At 48.2% G+C, this 19,811-nt stretch overlaps 1 protein-coding gene across 3 annotated transcripts; it reads left to right on the top strand.

The window, feature by feature from the left end:
* The first annotated feature begins 1,327 nt into the window (after positions 1-1,327).
* Positions 1,328-19,546, top strand: GATA3 (GATA binding protein 3). Of its 3 annotated transcripts, none has more exons than XM_058022903.1 (5): positions 1,328-1,574; positions 4,318-4,857; positions 7,703-7,848; positions 13,247-13,372; positions 19,242-19,546. In XM_058022903.1, exons 1-5 carry the CDS (start codon positions 1,328-1,330, stop codon positions 19,524-19,526), a joined length of 1,344 nt encoding a protein of 447 aa, XP_057878886.1. In that variant the 3' UTR covers positions 19,527-19,546. The 3 variants fall into 3 exon arrangements, with proteins under 3 accessions (XP_057878886.1, XP_057878884.1, XP_057878885.1); XM_058022901.1 differs by having other exon boundaries at positions 1,328-1,568; positions 4,321-4,857; XM_058022902.1 differs by having other exon boundaries at positions 1,328-1,568; positions 4,321-4,857; positions 7,706-7,848.
* Positions 19,547-19,811: the final 265 nt, after the last annotated feature.

Genomic DNA, 19,811 nt, shown 5'->3' on the forward strand with positions numbered 1-19,811 from the left:
CTTATGACACTGGAACCTCCTTAAGTTGCGTCTCGCCACAGCTGTCTGTAAGCACTGAGCCGGCTGGCGCCATCCTGCTCCTTTCAGAAAGAATGCCTTCCCTGTAAAAAAAAAAAAAAAAAAAAAAAAAAAAAAAAGAAAGAAAGGAAAAAAAAAAGATAAAAAAAAGGGAGAGAGAGAGAGAGAGAGGAGGAAAAAAAGTAGGGAAAAAACAAATAGTGCGAGCGAGCACAATCTGATCTGATCAAGCACTTTCAGCTTCATCCCTCCTGGGTCACATACTGCTTCTCCAGCAAGGTTTGTGCGGAATTTCTTGAGCAACTTGTCGCTTTTTAAATTTTTCTTTTTTCCTCTCTCTCCCCACCCTCCTTTTCTCTTCGCTCCTTCCTTTCACCCCCACTCTCTTCTCCCATCGCTTTACCCCTTCCCTGCCTTCTCTTTTCCCCCCGTTCCCCCCTTTCTCGGTTGCATAATAATTAATGAGCAATCAGAGTGACTCTGGGCTGCGCAGCAGCGAATGGCACAAGTTCTCACCGGCTTAAGCCGCTGGAGCTTCTCAGGTGCAAATGGAACAAATAAAACAATAAACAAACAACCGCGGCGACCAAAAAGAAAAAAAAAAAAAGGGGAAAAAGAAAAGCCAAAATAACATCCCTAAAACCAAGGAAAAGTAAGAGCTGGGCGGTAGGAACGCGGTGGGAGCTGCTGGGCTGCGCTGCGAGCTCGGAGAGAGCGAAAGAGAAAGAGGCGCTGGGAGAGAGAGGTGGGTCCAGGGCAGAGCAGGCGCTTCCCAGGGATGGCTGCCGAGGGATGGGATGGGTTTGCTCCTGCCTAAAAAGTCAGGTGCTAAAGTTCAGAACTTCTCAAGTACGTTTCTCTCCCTGCCTCTCCCTCTCTCTCTCTCTCTCTCTCTCTGCTCCTTCCCTTTCCTCTTTCTCGTTACAGGTGATCAAAGAAGAGAAACATCTGCAACAGAGCGGAAGAAACGAGGGGATCTCTCTTCGTAGAGAAATTTTTTCCCCGAGACTTTTTTTGTTGTTTTCCCTTTTCCCCCCTCCCTTTTTATTTTATTATTCCCCCACTTTTTTTTTTTTAATTTTTTTTTTTTTTTTTTTTTTTTTTTTGGAATCGATCGCTTATCACCATACCCCCAACTCTCCCTCCACACTTTTAAACCAAACCTAACCAGAAACACCCCCGAACTCGCCGGGCACTTTCCCCCCCGCCCCGCTGCACAACTCCGGCAGCGTCTCCCGCTCCGATCTCCACAAGCCCTCCGCGCCTTGCTGAGGACGAGGAGGAGGAGGACGAGGAGGAAGAGCAGAAGATGGAGGTCTCCACGGACCAGCCGCGGTGGGTGAGCCACCACCACCCGGCCGTGCTCAATGGGCAGCACCCGGACTCGCATCACCCCTCGCTTGGCCATACCTACATGGACCCCACGCAGTATCCTCTCGCCGAGGAGGTGGATGTACTTTTTAATATCGACGGACAAGGCAACCCCGTCCCGCCGTACTACGGCAACTCCGTGAGAGCCACGGTGCAGCGGTACCCCACGGCCCACCACGGTGAGTGTCCGTCGGTCCGTCCCGCCGAGCCCCCCGCGGCTGTCGGGCAGACCCTGTCCTGCCGGCGGGGAAGCTACGTCACGGGTGGATTTTGGGGTTGGCTTATTGGAAATAAATAAAAATTCAGGCTTCCTTCCTTTCTTTCTTTTTTTCTTTCACTTTCTTTTTTTTTTTTTTAATATATTTTCTTTCTTTTTTATATTCTTTCTTTTTTTATATTCTTTCTTTCTTTCTTTCTTTCTTTCTTTCTTTCTTTCTTTCTTTCTTTCTTTCTTTCTTTCTTTCTTTCTTTCTTTCTTTCTTTCTCTCTCTCTCTCTCTCTCTTTCTCTCTCTCTCTCTTTCCTTCTCTCTTCCCCTCTTCCCCTCCTTCTTTCTTTCTTTCCTCCTCTCCTCCTTTCTTTCCTTCCTTTCTTTCCTCCCTTCTTTCCTTCTTTCTATCTCTCTCTTTCTCTCTCTCATCCTCTCTTTTTATCGCACATCTCTCTTCCCCCTCTCTCTCCTTTCCCTTCTGCTCGCCTCCCTTCTATTTCTTTCTTTTTCATCTTCCTCTTCATTTCTTCCTCTCGCCCCCTTCGCTTCCGCTTTGGTTTCTCTCCCCTCTCTTTAATTAGGCTAACAGTTAGTGTTTTCATGCCGTGTTTAGTTTTTTGCACGATTAAGCTGCTCTGGGGAAGCAAAGAAAGCTGGAGAGCAGGGGTGTGAAAATGACCCCGCTGTCCTCACGCTTGGGCTATTTAATTCGCACTTGGTGAGCTCGTTAGGCTTGCGACGAAAAGTTTTGCGCACATACCCAGGGCAGCACCGTGGCGTGGGTTTAAAATAAGAAAGAAACTTAAAAATAATAATAATAAAAAAATATAGCCCGTGGTGTAATCAGGAGTCAGAGCCGGTGTGTTGTCCTGAGGGTCCTGCAGGAAGGTAACGCTCCACAATGTGAATCTTGTTCCTGGGTCACAGCTCTCAGAAAGGAGGTGAAATACCTGGGGCCGGTGGGGCCCAGCTCCACGGAGGGATGAGCACTTTGGTGCCATCCTTTATGGAGAAGTGGAGAGGTTCAGTATTTACAGCTGGAGTTTACCTGGATGGCTTTAAAAAATAAGGAAAGAAATACAAAAAAAAGAAGGGAAAAAAAAAAAAAAAAGGAGGGAAAAGAACAGAAGGTGGTTTGTGAAGCCGGACAGTGCTCTCTGTCGTGGCAAAATCTAAATCCCCGAGGTTTGCAGTGGAAATAACCCCAAAATCGTGGAGAAAATGGGATGAACGGAGTGAGATGGAGCCCAGCGGGCTCAGGGGGCTGCTCCCAGCCCTCAGCAACTTGTTGAGTGTGAGCCTGCATTAGGCTCCGCTCAGTAACTGCATTGTTCTGCCATTAGTCCCTTTAAAACAATTATTTTTAAGGATCAGCAGCCTTTGTCCTTTCTTTCTTTTCTTCCCTTTTCATTTCTTTTTTCCCCCAATATATCAGCAGAAAGTGGAAATGCGGTCTCTCTGATCTAGCCTGAATATTATTTACTATGCTACTTCCTGGGGAAGATAATGAATCTTGACCCTTTCTATTCGTATAACCCACCTTCCCTTCCTTTTGAGCAGCGACTTTCAGTATTGTTCACGAGTGCCTGGTATGGTGAAAACCAGTTTGGAGCTTTTCTAGGCACTCAGGGGCTCCCCATGCAAACATGTGTGTCCACCCTGTAACTCTCTGTGGCTCCACACATCCTTGTTTGCATCTCTCCTTCTGTATGTTCAGCACTCTCTATACACTTATCACAATGCCTACAGAGGTTAGGGATCTCTGGGTGTCAGAGACTTTCCAGGGCTTTATCATCAGACACAAACTTGCTCCCTTCCAATTGAATAACTGTGTTTTCCATCTTCCAGCCATTCGCTCAAGTTGCTGTGGGTTTGGATGGATTTAACTCTTAGGACGGATTTTTCTATTTGTTTGTATTTGCAAGGGCCGAAAATAATTTGAAATATTAGGTACGAGCCCTTAGGAGCATTTATAACCAAAGGGTAAAAGATCTGACTGCAGAAATCTAGTGAATTGTTTTTTCCCCCACAAAGCCCAGGTCTGTATTTTAAACGACAAGTGAAGTGTCCCTTGCCACAAAAAGGGTATGAAGCGTTTATTTGAGGCAATTGGTACCCTCTGTCTGTGCCATACCATCGCGGAAAAGCCCTCTAACATTTCTGTGCAGTCTCGTGGAAGAAGAAAAGACAAACTGAGTGGTTTGCAAAGTTTATCAGCCCTGTTGCAAAGGTCATTATCGTGTCTGGGGGCATTTTCTGGTCTTCTTCGTTTGACCAGAGAATTCCCAGGGTTTTTAGCTCACGGCTCTGCTCGGGAAATCATTTCCCAGCTCAGACAAAATATTTCTTCAATCGGGACTTGGCAATTTCACGCAGGATCTTTGCTTCAAAGTCTTCGTGGGATTGCCTGGAAAACGGCGAGAGCGAAGCAGAGCTCGCAAATCCCGTGTCACAGGGCTGGCACCCTGCTTGGAGGGTCCCGACCCCAAAACCCGCTCCCCAGCAGGACCGGAGCTGCCACTCCGTGCCCTTGCAGCTTTTAAAGTTTAATTTTGAACGAGGAGCGGGCTTTCTCATCAGATGTAATTCCCCTCGCATGCTGAGCTCTTTGGGAAGGACGAGGGGTGGCGGTGGGATGAGCACGTCCCGGGACCCCACGGGAGCTTTGCCGGGGTGGCAGAGGGATGTGACCGACGTGTGTCCGTGTTTCTCTCCGAGCAGGGAGCCAGGTGTGCCGCCCCCCGCTGCTGCACGGCTCGCTGCCCTGGCTGGACGGCAGCAAGGCGCTGAGCAGCCACCACAGCGCTTCCCCCTGGAACCTCAGCCCCTTCTCCAAGACCTCCATCCACCACAGCTCACCGGGACCCCTTTCCGTCTACCCGCCCGCCTCCTCTTCCACTTTATCCGCCGGCCACTCCAGCCCGCACCTTTTCACCTTCCCGCCGACCCCTCCTAAAGATGTGTCCCCGGATCCGTCCATCTCCACGCCCGGCTCCACCGGCTCCACCCGGCAGGACGAGAAGGAATGCATCAAATACCAGGTGTCCCTGGCCGATACCATGAAGCTGGAGTCCTCTCACTCTCGGAGCAGCATGGCCTCTTTAGGAGGAGCCACCTCCTCCGCTCACCACCCCATCACTACCTACCCACCGTATGTCCCAGAATATGGCTCTGGACTTTTTCCCCCCAGTAGCCTCTTAGGAGGATCGCCAACCGGCTTTGGGTGTAAATCGCGACCAAAAGCACGGTCAAGCACAGGTAGGGCTTTTGGCTTCTTCAATCCCGTTGCTCGGGAGAGGAAGCTGAGGGGGGAAAAGTGGGGGGCAGAGGAACGGGGCAGAGGAATGGGGCTGAGCCCTTGCTGTCCCCGCACGCAGGGACAACATGTGCTCGAGCATCCCTGTGACGAGCAGCAGGGGCTGAACCCTCGTGGGGCACACACACGACGCTTCGCCTTCCCCACAGGTCGCTCTGCTAGCTTTATAACCAAATTCCCCCTGGTGCAAGCCTGGCTGGGGATGGAACCAGGCCCAGGAACCCGAAGCACCCCCCCGGTGCCGCGGGGCTCCAGTCCCGGGGGCGACCCGGCCCTTGCAGCGCCCACGGTGCGCTCAGCTGCGGCGCCCGGGGACGAAGCGAAACCGAGGGAACCGCAGCATTAGCGATCTCCCTGTATTTTAATGACGGTGCCAAATCCCGGCCAACTTCCCCCGCCCGCTCTTCCCAGGGCCTCTTCCCATGCGGCGCCCGGGGACGCGGGGCGGGTTTCCCCGGGGCGCTGCGGGGAGCTGGCCCACGCAGCCCCGGCCGGCTCCGGCCCGGGGGGTTTGGATCGCCCACAGGACAGTCCCCAGAATGTCCCCCTTTCCTGGGGGGCCCCAGCTCTGTGCGCTCCCCGCGGCATGGGCTGCGAGGCGGCTCCGGCTCCCGACGGCTCGACACGCCGGGCTTGGACGTTCTTGTGCACGGAGGGCTGGGAGTGAGCCCAGGGCAGTGCGCTTGTGTGCAGAGGAAAGGGCGATTAGTCAAAACTCTTTTTACCCCCTTTTATTTTTCTTTTTTTTTTTTTTTTTTTTTTCTTCTTCTCTATTTTGTTTTTCCGAGGAGGCTGCTGCGGGGTTGCCTGGCATGAATGAGATCAGTTTTCAGGGTTTTTCCAGGGTGACATTTACTCTGTCTGTCTGAGCAGGGACTGTCTCTATTTAGCTGATATGTTTGAGCTAATCCAATTATTTTCAGACTGCTGCACGCGACAGTTGCATTGTTTATCCAGCGCCAGGAACTTTAATAGAGTCCGGATGCGGTTAGAGTGACAAAAAAACCCAGACCTGTATGTTTTGTACATGAAAGCAGGAGAGAGAGAGAGAGATGGGGTGAAACAAAAGAGAGGGACGGAGACTCAAACAGCAGCGGCCGCCCCGTTTAAGCAGAGGGGAGCAGAATGAGCAGGGTATTAACGGGGCCGGCTGGCCCCAGCACGGAGCGGGTGCCGTGTCCCGGGTTAGGAGCGGGTTGCTGTGGCCCCGGGCGGTGCTGAGCATCCCCCGGCGCCCGCCGGGCACCCACCGGCTGCGCGGCATTTTCAAACCGCCCCGGCCCCCTCCACCCTCCCCTCCTGTTTTCCTTTTGCCACTTTCTGTTGCTTTACCTTCTAGAAAGACATCTGCGGTTCGTGATAAACCAACCCCAGCAGCAACACCTATTTTTTTTCCTTTCTTTCTTTCTCTCTCTTTTATTTTTCTTCCCTTTAGAAGTCGATCTTAGCAAGCTAGGACCTCCCAGACAAAGAGGGTTAGAACTGGAGAAAAAGGAGGAAGGGGGTGATTTTGCAGGATAAAAGAGGGAGAAGCGGCCGCAAATGTATTTTTTTTTGGTTGCTGTAGTTGCTGGGGAGGTGTGAGAGAAGAGGGGTTCGGTGCGAAGGCTCTGGAGAAACGGCTGCCGTTTGTGGTTAGGGCACGGATGCCTCTTGCTCGAAGGCAGCCCGGGCTGGGGCAGCGGGGAGCCGGCTCTGTGCTGAGCTGGCTCGGCTCTGCTCTGCTCTGCCCGCCTGGGCTCTGCCACCGCTCTCAGCTGGGCCGCCACCGACGCTGGGGACAAAAAAACTTCCCCCACTAAACCAAGGACGCAACAAAAAAACCCCCTCAGCCCTCTGACAGGAGCTGCGAGGCAGGGGCTGCACCCTCCCGGTTCCCTCCTCCAAGCTGGGGAGATATCCCCCTGCAATAGCCAGGGAGAGGAAAAAGCGGCGCCCAAAAAGAAGGAGGGAAAGATCTTAGGAGGCGGGCTTGGGGCTGTTTGCTATCCCAGACAGCCAGGGTGGACCATCAGGCTGCAGATGTGGTGGGGAAACCAGAGGGGCTTCTCAAAGTTTTGGGTGGTGGAAGCTTAATTTCAAATTAATCAATAGCAGATATTGTCAGAGTTGTTATGCATTGGCTGGAGCTGGGGAGGTGTTTTGGGGGCTGTCTGTGATTATTTTGGGGGTCCTTGATGTGGTTTCACCTGAGGCCAGAGGAAGAGCCCTCCAGGTTCAGGAATGCCCCTGGGAGATGGAAGAGTGCTCAAGGAGTGACACTGGGGTCCTCACACACATCAGAAAGGGGCTCGTGGACTTAAATTCTGTATCCATTATTTTGGGTGTAGAGGGCTGGAGGCTTCTTGCAAAGGTTTTTCTGGTGCCTATGGAAACTTGGGGTCACCAGAGCTGTAGAAGCATTGAGGAGAAATTGTCAGCTCCCCCTCTGCACTAAAGAGACCTGTAGGAGGAGTGAGAGCTTCTTTGGGGAGCCTCTTGAGCCACCATGGCATTCGGGTTGTCATTGTCACCATCCCTCTTCCCTGCTGCTGGGGCACAGGCCTGATGCTGCCTGTGGAGTGGTGCTGGGGAGGGGAACAGGGCCCACCAGAGTGTGCCAGGGACATTGTTCAGTCATGGCTTTGGACCCTTTTTTGGAAATGCTGAGCCTGGGGGGCGCTGGCAAGCTCTGGCCTGGCTGGGTTATTTTGGGGAGGTTTTGGGTTATTTTGGGGAGGGGGGGCTTTGCCCAGCCCGTTTTATCTCTGCTTTCCCTAAGTGACCCATGTGCTCTCTTGTTTCCAGAAGGCAGGGAGTGTGTAAATTGTGGGGCTACCTCAACCCCTCTGTGGAGAAGGGACGGCACTGGGCACTATTTGTGTAACGCCTGCGGACTCTACCACAAAATGAACGGGCAGAACCGGCCCCTGATCAAACCCAAGAGAAGACTGGTGAGTCTCCCTCTATTTTATTCTTCTTTTTCTGCAGCTTTTGCTTCCTATCTGCAGCTCAGGATGGACAGGGAACCTCAGCCAGCTCCCACTGGTTCCGTTGTGTTCGAGGGAGGGATGCTTGGAGAGTTGGCCCCAGCTGCTGTGGGCCTCAGTTGTCTGATCCTTTAGCAAACTGCAAAAGTAGAAAAGCAAACTGCTCTAGCAAACTGCAAACTGCAAAAAAAGGTTTAAAAATCAACATCCAGGGCTTCTTGCAAACCAGAACTGAGTTTTCAACTCCACACGGTGACCTGAGGACAGTGACATTTTCCAGGGCCTAAGGGCAGGATAATAATTTCCTAGTGACCAAAGAGATTATCAGGAATACAGGATTTCTCCTGGGCTCTCCAAACTTCTGCCCTCCACTCTTTAGTGTGTCTCTATCCCCCTTGGCTGGTGGTGTCATGGAAAAGGGACCCAAACTGGATCTCAGGTGTCACTGGGGTGTCACTGCTCCTGCAAAGAGCTGGAACCATCAGCTCCTGGTGCCACTGGTACCACTGGTGTGGTCATTTATGTCTGTGCCATCTGGGTCTCAAATGGTGTCACAAGGACACAAGGCAGAGAGGATGGTGAAACTGCAAAGCCTAGCATGTACCCAGGCTACGGAAGCTGGAGGAAGATGAAATGAGTGGGTAAATGTTTGAAATAATAGTTACAAGACTGGTGACTGTTCTGAGCCCAGGCAATACGTTACAGCATCCCCAGCGATCTGTTCATGCATTTCCCTGGAAGCCACAAAAAGGTCTGGAAGCTGTGGGCATGGCTAATAAATGTGTTAAAGTTTATTTGGCAAATAATCAGGCAGACCACAAGGGGAAAAATATATCGAGTGGGGGGAAAAAAATTATGGTCCCTGCTTGGGAAGTTATTGAATGTTTCGAATCGAGGCACGTTTGGTTTTGTCAGGATTAAAGATGTGGAAGGGCTGCTCAAAATGGGGAGGAAAGGTGGCTCTTGCCTCTCTGTGGAATTTCTGAGCTGATCCATGGATCTGGCCAGTTTGGTGAGGCTTGTGCCCGCCATGGCCAGACCCCACAGGCAGCACAGGGCTGGTTAATTTGTGTTCTCCTTGAAGGTTCTCACAGCTCTTAGGTCGGGATCAGCTTCCTCACCTGTGAGACACCCATAAAATCCTATCAGCTTTGTTCCCTCTGGCTCTGGGAAGCATTTGCAGGGTACATTCCCAGGAAGGGCTGAGCTGTGAGGGGCATCAGCAATAACTCTCTCTGGCCGTGTGAGTTTTGGGGAAGATGTGGCTTTGCTTCTCTAGCCCGCCAAACTTCCTGCGTGTGAAACCTCTCCGTGCCCTCCTGTACGCGCTTTTCCCATGTAGGAAAAGGTTTGTCTCTCTCATCTTTCATAGCCTTGTTAGAAAAGAGGAAAAGCTTTCTAGGGAGGGAAGTACAGGCTGGAATTTTGATTTTTTTGGGCAGCTCTCTTGTTCTCTTCTCCTCCTCCCCCCCGGCCCTTCTGTCTTAAACACACAGCCCTCGTTTTCTTTAATTTTTTTTTTTTCCTCGTTCTCTCTCTATGTGTAAAGTTAACTTCCTAGGAAAAAGCTGCCGGATATCTGAGCCCTGGAGATAACTCCTAAACAACAGCTCCGTTTCCCCAGTCCAAACACACAGGAGCTTGAGCATATCCAAACAAGCAGAGGGGGAGGCAGAATAGGAAAGCGGCTGGAGAGAGGGGGAGAGCTTTCAAAAAGTGTCTGATGGAACCACGAAAGAATGTCCCGAGTCACCCTGAGCCCGGCACATGTAAAATGAACTATATAAATAAATACATAGTAAAAGGTCATTCTTGGGGGAAAAGAAAAGAAAAAAAAAGAGGAAGAAAGAAAAGAAGTAAAGGGAGACCTTGTCTTGCATTATCGTTCCAATCTTTGGGCATTTTAGTTAAAGTTACAAAAGGTTCCCCTTCTTTAAATGTGGCCTTTGCTAAATGTGAAATTTGATTTTTCTACTTCCTCCCGTCCCCCACTTCCAGCACTGCCTGGGAAAAAGAAAAAAAACCCAAAACATCACTAATGCTGTTTGCACCTATATTTATTTCCCTTGCTAACCTCTGAAAAAAAAATTTAGTCAGAAGGCACCAGAGCTGGGCTTGCATTTGCACTTTCTGTGCCTGGATGTGGACGTGCATGTAGCTGTGGCTTGAGTGGATCTCTCCTGCTGTGAAGGCAGGCGGGCTGTGGATGGAGGCTCAGGGTGGGGATCCAGCTCCTTCCCTCTGCCACAAGGTTCCTGCGTGACCTCGGGCTGGTTTCATGGGCTCTGATCACAGCTGCACTGAAACTAATGACAGGATTTGATGGGTGGGAGAGAGGAGGCAAAGAAGTTCTTAGATGCTGAGAACGCAGCCCAAGCCTTGTTAAATTCAATGGGTGTCTTTGTGAGAGTGTCCTTTAGGTGACAGGGATGAAGTCTTGCTGGCTGAGGGGGCTCAGACAGCTCTGCTTCATCTCGAGGGGGAAGGTGGAAGACCTGGAGATGTTGGCAGGGGAATCCAGAACAGGCAGGTGGTACCACACCATCACTGCCTAAAAAGTCTTCAGCCCTCCTGGAGGCCATTCCTGTCCCTGTCACAGGCAGTGGCAGCCCCATCGCAGCTGAGATAAAATCTTCCTTTAGTTTTTCTCCCATTCCCATGCAGATGCAGAGCTCTCAGTTTCCACGTCAAGCCAAGCTGGTTTTGGAAGGATTATAACCAATTTCTCAGCAGGCCCATGCACATGCAATCTTATTTTAGGAAAATGATGCTTGGAGCTTTGTGGGTGAATACAGACACTGAAAATGCCCCTTAATTAAGCATCTTTATTAGCACTTGGTTCCTCCAACCTCCTCAATTTCACCTTTTCATCACTGTTAGCGCTTCTGAAGTTGTTCCTTTGCTCACCGGCAGCTGTGCCATGGGCTGTGCTCCTGTGGATGATATGGGGCAGCTAATTAGTCATCCCATGACTGCCATGGCCAGGCCCCTAGTCGCTGATGAGCGTCAGTGGATGCCATTGCTGGGAGCTTTGCAATAGCGTTATTATTCATTGTTTCCTGCCCGCTGCCTGTGTCTCCGGTAGAAGTTGGTACAGCATAAAAGGTGCAGCCTGGGACCGAAAGAGCTTAAAATACTCAGCTAATGATGCTGAGTTTTTGCAAGTGAAACACAGTAGGTGGAAATAGTTTAAGAGAAGACAGTAGATGTTGTGATTTATTTGCTTATTTAATGTCAGAATTTGTTTGAAGGCAGCGAGGTGGTGACCAGGCGTGCCTTTTGAATGCGCTTGCTGTAGGAGAAATTACGGCGAGCGCTGCGTAGAAACCCCAAATATCTTCAAAGGGGATGTTTCCCCTGTGTGGGCTGAGCCAAATATCACTGGTTTTTAGAAATTTCCTTAGGCTTGATTTTTGGGTCTGATAAAGGCAAAGCTGCCACCAAGAGATTCAATCCAGCCTCGTGCCCCTCCAAGCCCCGCGCGCCGAGTGTCAGGAGTTGGGGGGCAGAGAGCTGCACACTCTTTTTCAGCTCTTTAGTGAGAACCTGGCTTTACAAGCTCCATTTTTATCTCCATGCCGCCTTTGGAACACATTCATTATTTAATTATCCTGGTGATTTTGAAGGCAGCCCAGTTTGGGTCCATGCCGTGGTCAGCGTGCATGCATCAGTTCGGGGCTCTGCTCTTCATGGTGGGATGTTTCATCTTCTCTGCTGGTCCTAGGATTTTTTCAAGTCCCATGTGCTGCCCCCAACTTCTGCTTGTCACCAGCACAGAGAAGTCAGCTAAAGATCTCCTTGGGACTGGCTTGGTTCAGAGTGGTTTATGGTCAAGCAAAATGGAACTATCCCTACGGGCAGCCTGAGAGAGCCACTCGCTGTCGGATCAGCCACTCTGTGATGCTTCCTAGTGCTCATGGGCATTGTCTTATTTATTTTTTAGACAGTCCTTTTTGTCTAATTAAATTTAAAAAAAAATCCTCCCCTATCTAAAGCAAAACCAACCCGTCCTCTCTCCACCTACGCCGCATTCAATTATGATTAAAATTGCAACATGACCTAACAAGAGCTGGTATTAACGCTAAGGCTGTGCCAGTGTCCATGTTTGCATTTTGGGTTTGTTGTACGGTATCCAAAGATGCGGTATTTCCTTTCTTTCTTTTTTTTTTTTTTAAATGTTGGATGTGCTACAGTGTGCGGCTGTGTGGGGTGAGGGGTAAATTTGAAACAGTAAGAGCACAAAAGAGAGCATTAAAGGCTCAGTTCTGCAAGGTGCCAAGCATTGCTATGATCTGGCAAATCGCTTAAGCACATGTTTTAACTTTAAGCCCATGAGCAGTTCCATTGAAAGTAACGCATCGGGATGAAATCAGAGCTCTGGGACCATGTCATATTGATGAAGAATAGATAGGATGGGGATCTAAAGGTCTTTTTTTTTTTAGGAGCTGTAGGCATTTGCGCACACGCAAGCACTCATACGCGCTCACACAGCAGTCTGAAAGCTCCTGTTCCTCCTTCAGAGGCAGAAGCACAATTTGTTTGCTAAAGTTACAGTTTTTAAATGATAAGTACGAATTTATGCATGTGAAAGAAGAGCAACTTTACTAAATTTGACTTTGCTAAGTCATTATCGCAGCTAACAAAAAAATCTTCCGTATACACTTTGCCACGTAGATTTTTTTCTTGTTCCTACCCCTTTATGAAACGGTAAATTCTTCTTTCAGGCTTGTTACCAATACTTAAATAAACATGAAGGTTTGGGCTGAGAAAAGGGTGTAATTAAAAAGTTGGGATTCTTGCTCTTTGCCACGGTGTTATTTCCGATCTGGAGCCTGTCTCCTTTGAAGCTGAGCTGAGCTTACGGGACCGGGCTGCGCTTGCGGTCGGGCCCGGCGAGCAGCTGCCCACCCTGGTCTCTTGCTGGAGCCGGAGTGACTCACGCCCTTGACTCCAGCAATTGTCAGTTCAGGCCCTGACTGCAGAATTAGACCCCTGGAGGGTCTGGGAGAATTAAGATGGAAAAACATGCTGGCATTTAAATAACATTTTCCCCTCTGGAATGGGCTGTGCCAGCGCTGCTAATTTTGATGAGTTCTATCACAGGTTTAGCACTCACTTTTTAGGATGCCCTTTGGCACCTGATTCAGTTCACATATAATTTGGGATTAAAGTACCTTGGGGATTTTTTTTCACAATTATTATTTGTTCTCACAAGTCAGTTTCTGGAGGCCTCTGCTGATGCGCGTCAGTCTTGCAGGGTTGATGTTTTCTTTCTCAGAAATTTTGCTGATCGCATTTTTAAATTTTTTTTTAACACGGGTGTTTTTCTCTTCCTCTCCTTCTCTTTCCCTCCTTCCCACAGTCTGCAGCCAGGAGGGCGGGCACGTCCTGTGCAAACTGTCAGACCACCACTACCACCCTGTGGAGGAGAAATGCCAACGGCGATCCCGTCTGTAATGCCTGTGGGCTCTACTACAAGCTGCACAATGTAAGTGTGACTGGAATACTCAATAATGGGGCCTCAGCTTTGGTGCTCAATGATCCAAACTCTTCCTTAACTTGAGGATTTCCAGTCTTGGGTGGTGCCGAGACCTCTGTTATCCCTTTGGGGACCTTGGGGTTTGGAGCGATGAGCCGTCAGCCTTTCAAACGTAGCCTGTCCAACTTGGGGAGGCATAAAACAAGGCTGTCCATGGGTAATGTTAGAGCTTTTCCTTGCCTGAGCCAAGAAAGGAGGGATAGGTCAACACAGAGAGACATTATCTGCTGCTGATTGGGCTCAGAGAGTTGGAAAAGACAACACACTGTCCTGCAAGCCGATACCCCTCCTATGCGTAGCTTGGTTCCTCCAGCAAATACAAACTCTGGAAAAAAAAGAAATACGTGCCAGAAACTATTTAGATCATTCTTGGGTTTGTGGCTGCCTTTGTCCTGTCCCCAAAGATGATTTATTTAGGTCCTGTGTTTGTGCTGGTTGATGCAAACGAGTCCCAAACCATAAAAGGACTTGATTTAGTTAGTGGGTTGCAGAGTCTGCTCAACCTGTGATGTGAATTTCAAAGCATCTGCCATGGAAGGGAAGGAGAAATGAAGTGAAATGAAATGAAATGTAATGGCTGACAGATTTAATCTAATATCTCCATGCAAAGCCAGCTTGCAGGAACCAGGGATATATGCCCCAGGGAAAGAGCTAAAGGGACCTGAAAAGTCTTCTACTGAATAATACTGCTAATAAAGGAGACTTAAGGCTACTCCCGTTCCTCTCATTCCACTTGTGGCATTAGAATAATTATTATGTCAAAAGAAGGAAAAGACTTCCAATTTCTCTGCTTTGATATACTTTTTTTTCCACTAGTGGTTGATGGCTTTGTGTTTGGTTTGCAAATCTGGGGCTGTGTTTTGCCCTTGTGTCCACCCATGGAAACACATCAAAGACGTATTGGGTTTCATGGGGCGTCCAACCCTTGTGGTATCAGTCCCTTCCATTTGTTATTTCAAACTGTTTGGTTTCTTAGGATGAGTAAACAAGTTTGGATTAAGTAGAAAAAACACCCCAACAAACAACCAGGCTAATTTTTCACCTGTTTCATGGGAGGCATCTCTCTTGGAAAAAAGGAAAATGTGTTTACCTTTTAGTGGGCAGGTGTCTCAGCACGCTTTGAGTCTGATGTAGCAAGTAAAGATTGTCATCAAACTCTCAGTGTGATCACTGCAAACACACTGGGTTGGACCCAGAGAGAAAACTCTCAGAATATCTCGAGAAAATATTCTGTTTGCTATTTCCTTGGCAAGAAGGGATCAAGGTCAGCCAGCTTCACCGGGCAGGGGATCTATGCTTGTGCTGTTTCCATTTTGGCCTTGTAGCCACCAGTGGTAGGACTTAAATCAGGTAGTTTGGGAAACCTCCAAGGAGCTGCTCCTCCTGTAGCTAGCAAAGCTCTTTGAAGGAAAAGGGCTCTTCTCAGTTGGTGCTGGTGGATGCTCGTGTTTTATTGGGGTGACTTCGACCCTTGAAGATATTGTAGTTCCTCCCTATGCCTGCAAATGATGGCAGGATGATGAGTTACGATGTGCCTGATTCCATTGTAGACATCTGACTGGAGAAATCTCCTCCTGAAGTGTTTAGAATGGTGTCTGAATGCCGAGGTTCTCCAGAAATGTGCCTGCAAGAGCACATCCTTTTCTTTTTTGCACTAACACTGCAAACCTAGTTGGCCTGAATTGACCTCTAGATCCAGTGTTTAGGGAAACGCCGATCCAGCTGTGAAATCTGTGACATGGGGCAGGCCTTGAGCACATTGGAACCATTTTCATATTCATTAAAAACACCAACAGCTGCTTAAAAGCTCAGCACAGCTACTTACCAAAGTCAAGTAGTATCTTGCCCTATGAGCAACGCCATTAATGGATCCTGCTTAAATGAAACCCCCAGAGGACTGAGCTCCTGTGTGCAGCAAAATAACCAGGCAAGGATACTAAAATCCAGATATGAGTGGGTAGATCCTTTTTTAAAAAATTTTCTTAAAGTACTTACCAAAGTATTTAGTGAAGTATTTAGTATTTAGTGAAGTATTTACTAAAGTATTTAGTTATGACCGTGGTGAGAAGTGTGGTCTTGCTCCCTGTGTGTATATTATCTTGTGATTTCCATCAGGAGAGGGGTCAGAAATAGAGAGGCTGATTGTAGCATGTCCCTCCCCAGCAGCTGTCAGCATGGATGTTGTGCCAGTGCCAGTGGAAGGTCTTTGGATGCTTGGAAGTCGACTTAACCCTGTTTCAGGCTAGGCTGTAGCAAATTCCTGTCTGCTGTTTTATCCACCCCCACTCACCATTTTTTCTTTTCTTTGGGTTTAATGAAATTTTCTGGTACCTTAACATCATTAGGATATTTTAATGGATTGATCTGCAGTTGAAACTTACCCAGATTTTATGTCCACACCAGGAACGACTGCAGTGAAAAGGCAAACTTTTTTTTCCACTGTGTTAATTTTTTCATGGAGCTATATCAGTTTGTTTTACTGTTGATTCCCACAGCTTAAGCAAACCCATTTGTCAGTAGGATATAAGCAATAATCATAATAGTCTTGGGGTGCATTTAGTGAAGCTGTTGGCATTCCTCCCACTGACTTCAACAAGAGCCGGCTCCATTAACACCAGTGTTAACAATGACTAATATTTCACATTGATACGGTGCCTTTCATCCCGTGGCATCCCAGAGTGCTTTCTAAGATACAGCCAGCCTGGAAGATTAACCCAACGTTGTAATGACTATGTCTGAAGGATAAATCCACTTCAGTGACAGGACCTTATTGAGGTCAATGGCAAAATCCCATTGTCTTCAGTCAGAGCAAGATCAGGCCTATAATGGTTAAGACTATCCCCTGGATTTGATCTGTTGAATACGAGGTTCTCATCCTTGTTATTTTAGTCCTCAGAAGTGGGATGAGCTTTTGCACACTTCAGGGATGGGTGGGAGTGTACCTTGCTGGAGGTGCAGAGCAGGCTGGCCTGAGCCTGTAGAAGTGAGAGATTTGCCATTATTTTTGGTAAAATTCATCAGAAAAGGCCCCTTTCACGATACCCTAAAGCAGGCCTATGTGTCCCGAGAGCAGAGCAGTCAGTATTTTGCATATGATAAAACAAAAAGCATAATTCCTGCCCATAATTAATTGGCTCCATCTGAAATTAATGAATTTCATATACATGCGTTGGGCTGGTTTAATTTTAATTTAGCATGTGTTTGTCATTTTTATCAGAATGAATTTTCACGGAGAAGGTCTTCCCTCCGGGTCTTTCATTTCTCTACCCCAGAAACAGAGATGGGTCCTTGGCTTTGATGTTTTGGGGACCACTTTTACCCTGCTGTGACTGGTCTTTGAAGTCACTGGAAAAAATTTCCAGCTTGCTGCTTTGATTGTGCTGGTTCCTGACATTTATCTGAGAATTTATCTGTTTGGCTCTTGGGTTAGTTACCTGCTTGGAGTGTGAGACCATTTACACTGGGATGATGTGGCCAGACAACAGCTTGGATGGCAGCTCTGTCCCCAGCTGTGGGGCTGGCCGTGGCTTTGTCACCATCCTGACACAGAGCTGGTGTTCCCACCCTTGAATTTCACATCAAATCGTGGCCTGGGCCATCCTGTTCTTAGAGACAGAGTGAAACAGGAGGGATGCTGCTTTGGGGAAGTGTTCACTGTCCTGTGGGACATGACACCAGGCAAGGATCAGGACTCTGTGCTTGTTCCAAGACCCAGAACAGCCCCAGTCCCACCACCAGGTTTATGTCACTTTGCCACAACCAGCTGCCAAGCTTGAAACTTTGCTGCTTCAGCTGGAGATTGGTTCTGGCTGCCCCTGAGCCTTTGTGTAGTGATACAGATCCTCATTTGAAGCTGGTGGGGCAGGGGCTGCGTGTGCCTCCCCAAACCTGAGCTGGATTTGTCAGGGATTGGCCCTTCCTGGCCTCCTCTGATGTTGCTGCCTGGTGGGGCTCACCTGGGGCTTCTGCCTGCCTTTGAATCTGGGCAACACATCCCCGCTAAAAACTTAAAACAGGCCAGGCAAAGCTTTCCAATCCCAGTCTGGAGCAAAGGGCCATCCTTGTGTGTGCATCCTCATTCCCTCAGTGAGGACAGAAAGCCAGGGAAGTGGGTTATGTTGTGTTTGGAACCCACAATATTTTAGATTTTGCTTGTTGCTGCCACAGGGCTTTTGTTTGGCTGCTCATGAGTAGATATTTCCTACCTTTAGCTGTTGGCAAGCAGGGCTGCTTTCTCTATCTCCCTTTATCCAGAGGCAGAGGAATCAGCCTTTTACTCACCCATTTTTAGGTGAGGTGAAGGCTGCTGTCACTGCTGGTAAAAAGAGCCTGGGGTCACAAATTCAGACTGGAATGACAAACCAGAGATGAGCCAGGTCCTTCTTCTCCCCATAATTCCATCTTTGCACGAAACAGGGAGTTATTTTATCCTGGCCTCCCTGGGGAGAGAAATCCAGGAATGATTCTCATGTTGTGAAAAGGGACCAGAAAGGGGCTGAGGAGCAACAAGTGAAATTTTGCTGTGATCTGGAAGAAGGGAATGCTTTGTTCCTTGTGCTGATTTAAGGTCTTATGGACACAGAGTTGCTCAGGACCTTTGCAGGGACATTTTTCATCGTCCTCTACAGTAGATCCTGGTGGACAGTGGATCCATTTTTTCCCCCTTTTGCAGAATATCCATCAGCACCATCATGTGCTCACATTTATTATGAGAAATGGTTCAGCCTCAGGGTGATTTGCTGCCTTCTGCTACAGGTGAAATACTGCAGAGGAGCCAGAGCAAGACCCATTTTCATTCTCAAACCGGATTTTTTAGTTTGTTTAGGGACACTGGAGGCATAAATCCCTTCCCAAGCGTGGGAGTTTCATGTCACCTGTGCCATGCTGTGATGCTGGCTCTCTATACAGTACAGAATCACAAAATCATGGAATATTGTGAGTTGGAACAGACTCACTAGAATCATCAAAGTCCAACCCCTGGCCCTGAACAGGACAGCTTCAAGTAATAAGAATAATAAGAGTTTCTTACAGGGTATCCAACAGAACTTTTGCTACCATTTCCTAACCCTGATGAATGCATGGATGATAATTTCTGCTGTGTAGTTTCAGGAGGAGAATTTAATGTTTATTTCACCTACAGATGCATTTGTATGCATGCAGAAAATGCTTTGCTGGTCAGCACAGATACTTGTTTCAGCTCCCCCCCCAAAAAAAAAACCTGGAAGCCTTTAGAAATGAAATCAGATTAGCTAAAGAGAACCAGAAAGGATGATCAGAGCAAAATCTTTGGAAAGAAGAAAAACAAGACAAAACCCCTTGCCTTTTGTGGAGAGTTGCCCAGCTTCCTAATGGGGCTGTGAAAGCCTGAGACCCCTCACAGCACTGAAATCCCAGCAGTTCTTGCTGCTAATGGTTTGAGATCAGACAGGAAGCCTCAGGGTGAGACGGTGTCTGTGGGGAATATTTCCAGGAGGTAATGATTGGTTTCATACCTAAACACAATGCAATTACCTAATGTGCAGATAGTTGAAATTTTTCAGCTGCTGTGAATTATTCGGGTATGTTTTGCTCCTGTGTGGCTCTGCCAGCAATTTTCTGTCGTCTTGTCTTGAGAAATTTCAACTGAGCTTGGGATTTCCTGGAGGGATCTGAATTTTGGGATGGAAATGGAGAGGTTGGGTTGCACATGGTGTGTACAGGGGAGGAGGGGGGCTGTGACCAGCTGGTCCTTCTGGGCTGGGGCATGGGGTACACAGATCCCACGGTGATTTGGGGAGAAGGGATGGAAGCACAAAAAAAATAATTGATTTTTGTTTAGATTAACAGACCCCTGACTATGAAGAAGGAAGGAATTCAGACCAGAAACCGAAAGATGTCTAGCAAATCCAAAAAGTGCAAAAAGGTCCATGACAACCTCGAAGACTTTCCCAAGAGCAGCTCCTTTAACCCTGCAGCCCTCTCCAGACACATGTCCTCCATCAGCCACATTTCACCCTTCAGCCACTCCAGCCACATGCTGACCACGCCGACACCGATGCATCCTCCATCCAGCCTCTCCTTCGGACCTCACCACCCCTCCAGCATGGTCACTGCCATGGGCTAGCGAGAGAGCTCCCCTGCTGAATGCTTACAGTCTCAAAATGAGATTTACTTTATATACTACTTGCATTTTTGCAGGCGTGTGGTTGCGGGTCTGACGTCCCGAGTCAAATGGGAGAGGGGAAAAAAAAAAAAAAAAGAGTTAAAAAAAAAAATTAGAAAAAAAAAAAAAAAGGTTATTTGAAGGCGTAAGAGAAAAAGAAAAAAAAATTAAAAATGCAGAAAAAAACTACAAAAAGCACAAAAAAGGAAAAAAAAAAGGAAAAAAAAAGAAAAAAGTAAAAAAAAA

Source organism: Melospiza georgiana, chromosome 4, assembly GCF_028018845.1.
Source record: "Melospiza georgiana isolate bMelGeo1 chromosome 4, bMelGeo1.pri, whole genome shotgun sequence".
In the NCBI taxonomy this organism is placed as follows: domain Eukaryota; kingdom Metazoa; phylum Chordata; class Aves; order Passeriformes; family Passerellidae; genus Melospiza; species Melospiza georgiana.

Excerpts from the sequence above, each read along its gene's own strand:
- GATA3 (XM_058022903.1), top strand. The coding sequence starts at position 1,328 with ATGGAGGTCTCCACGGACCAGCCGCGGTGGGTGAGCCACCACCACCCG. Across the intron at positions 4,858-7,702 it reads AAAAGCACGGTCAAGCACAG|AAGGCAGGGAGTGTGTAAAT; the intron begins GTAGGGCTTTTG and ends TCTTGTTTCCAG. Across the intron at positions 7,849-13,246 it reads TCAAACCCAAGAGAAGACTG|TCTGCAGCCAGGAGGGCGGG; the intron begins GTGAGTCTCCCT and ends TCCTTCCCACAG.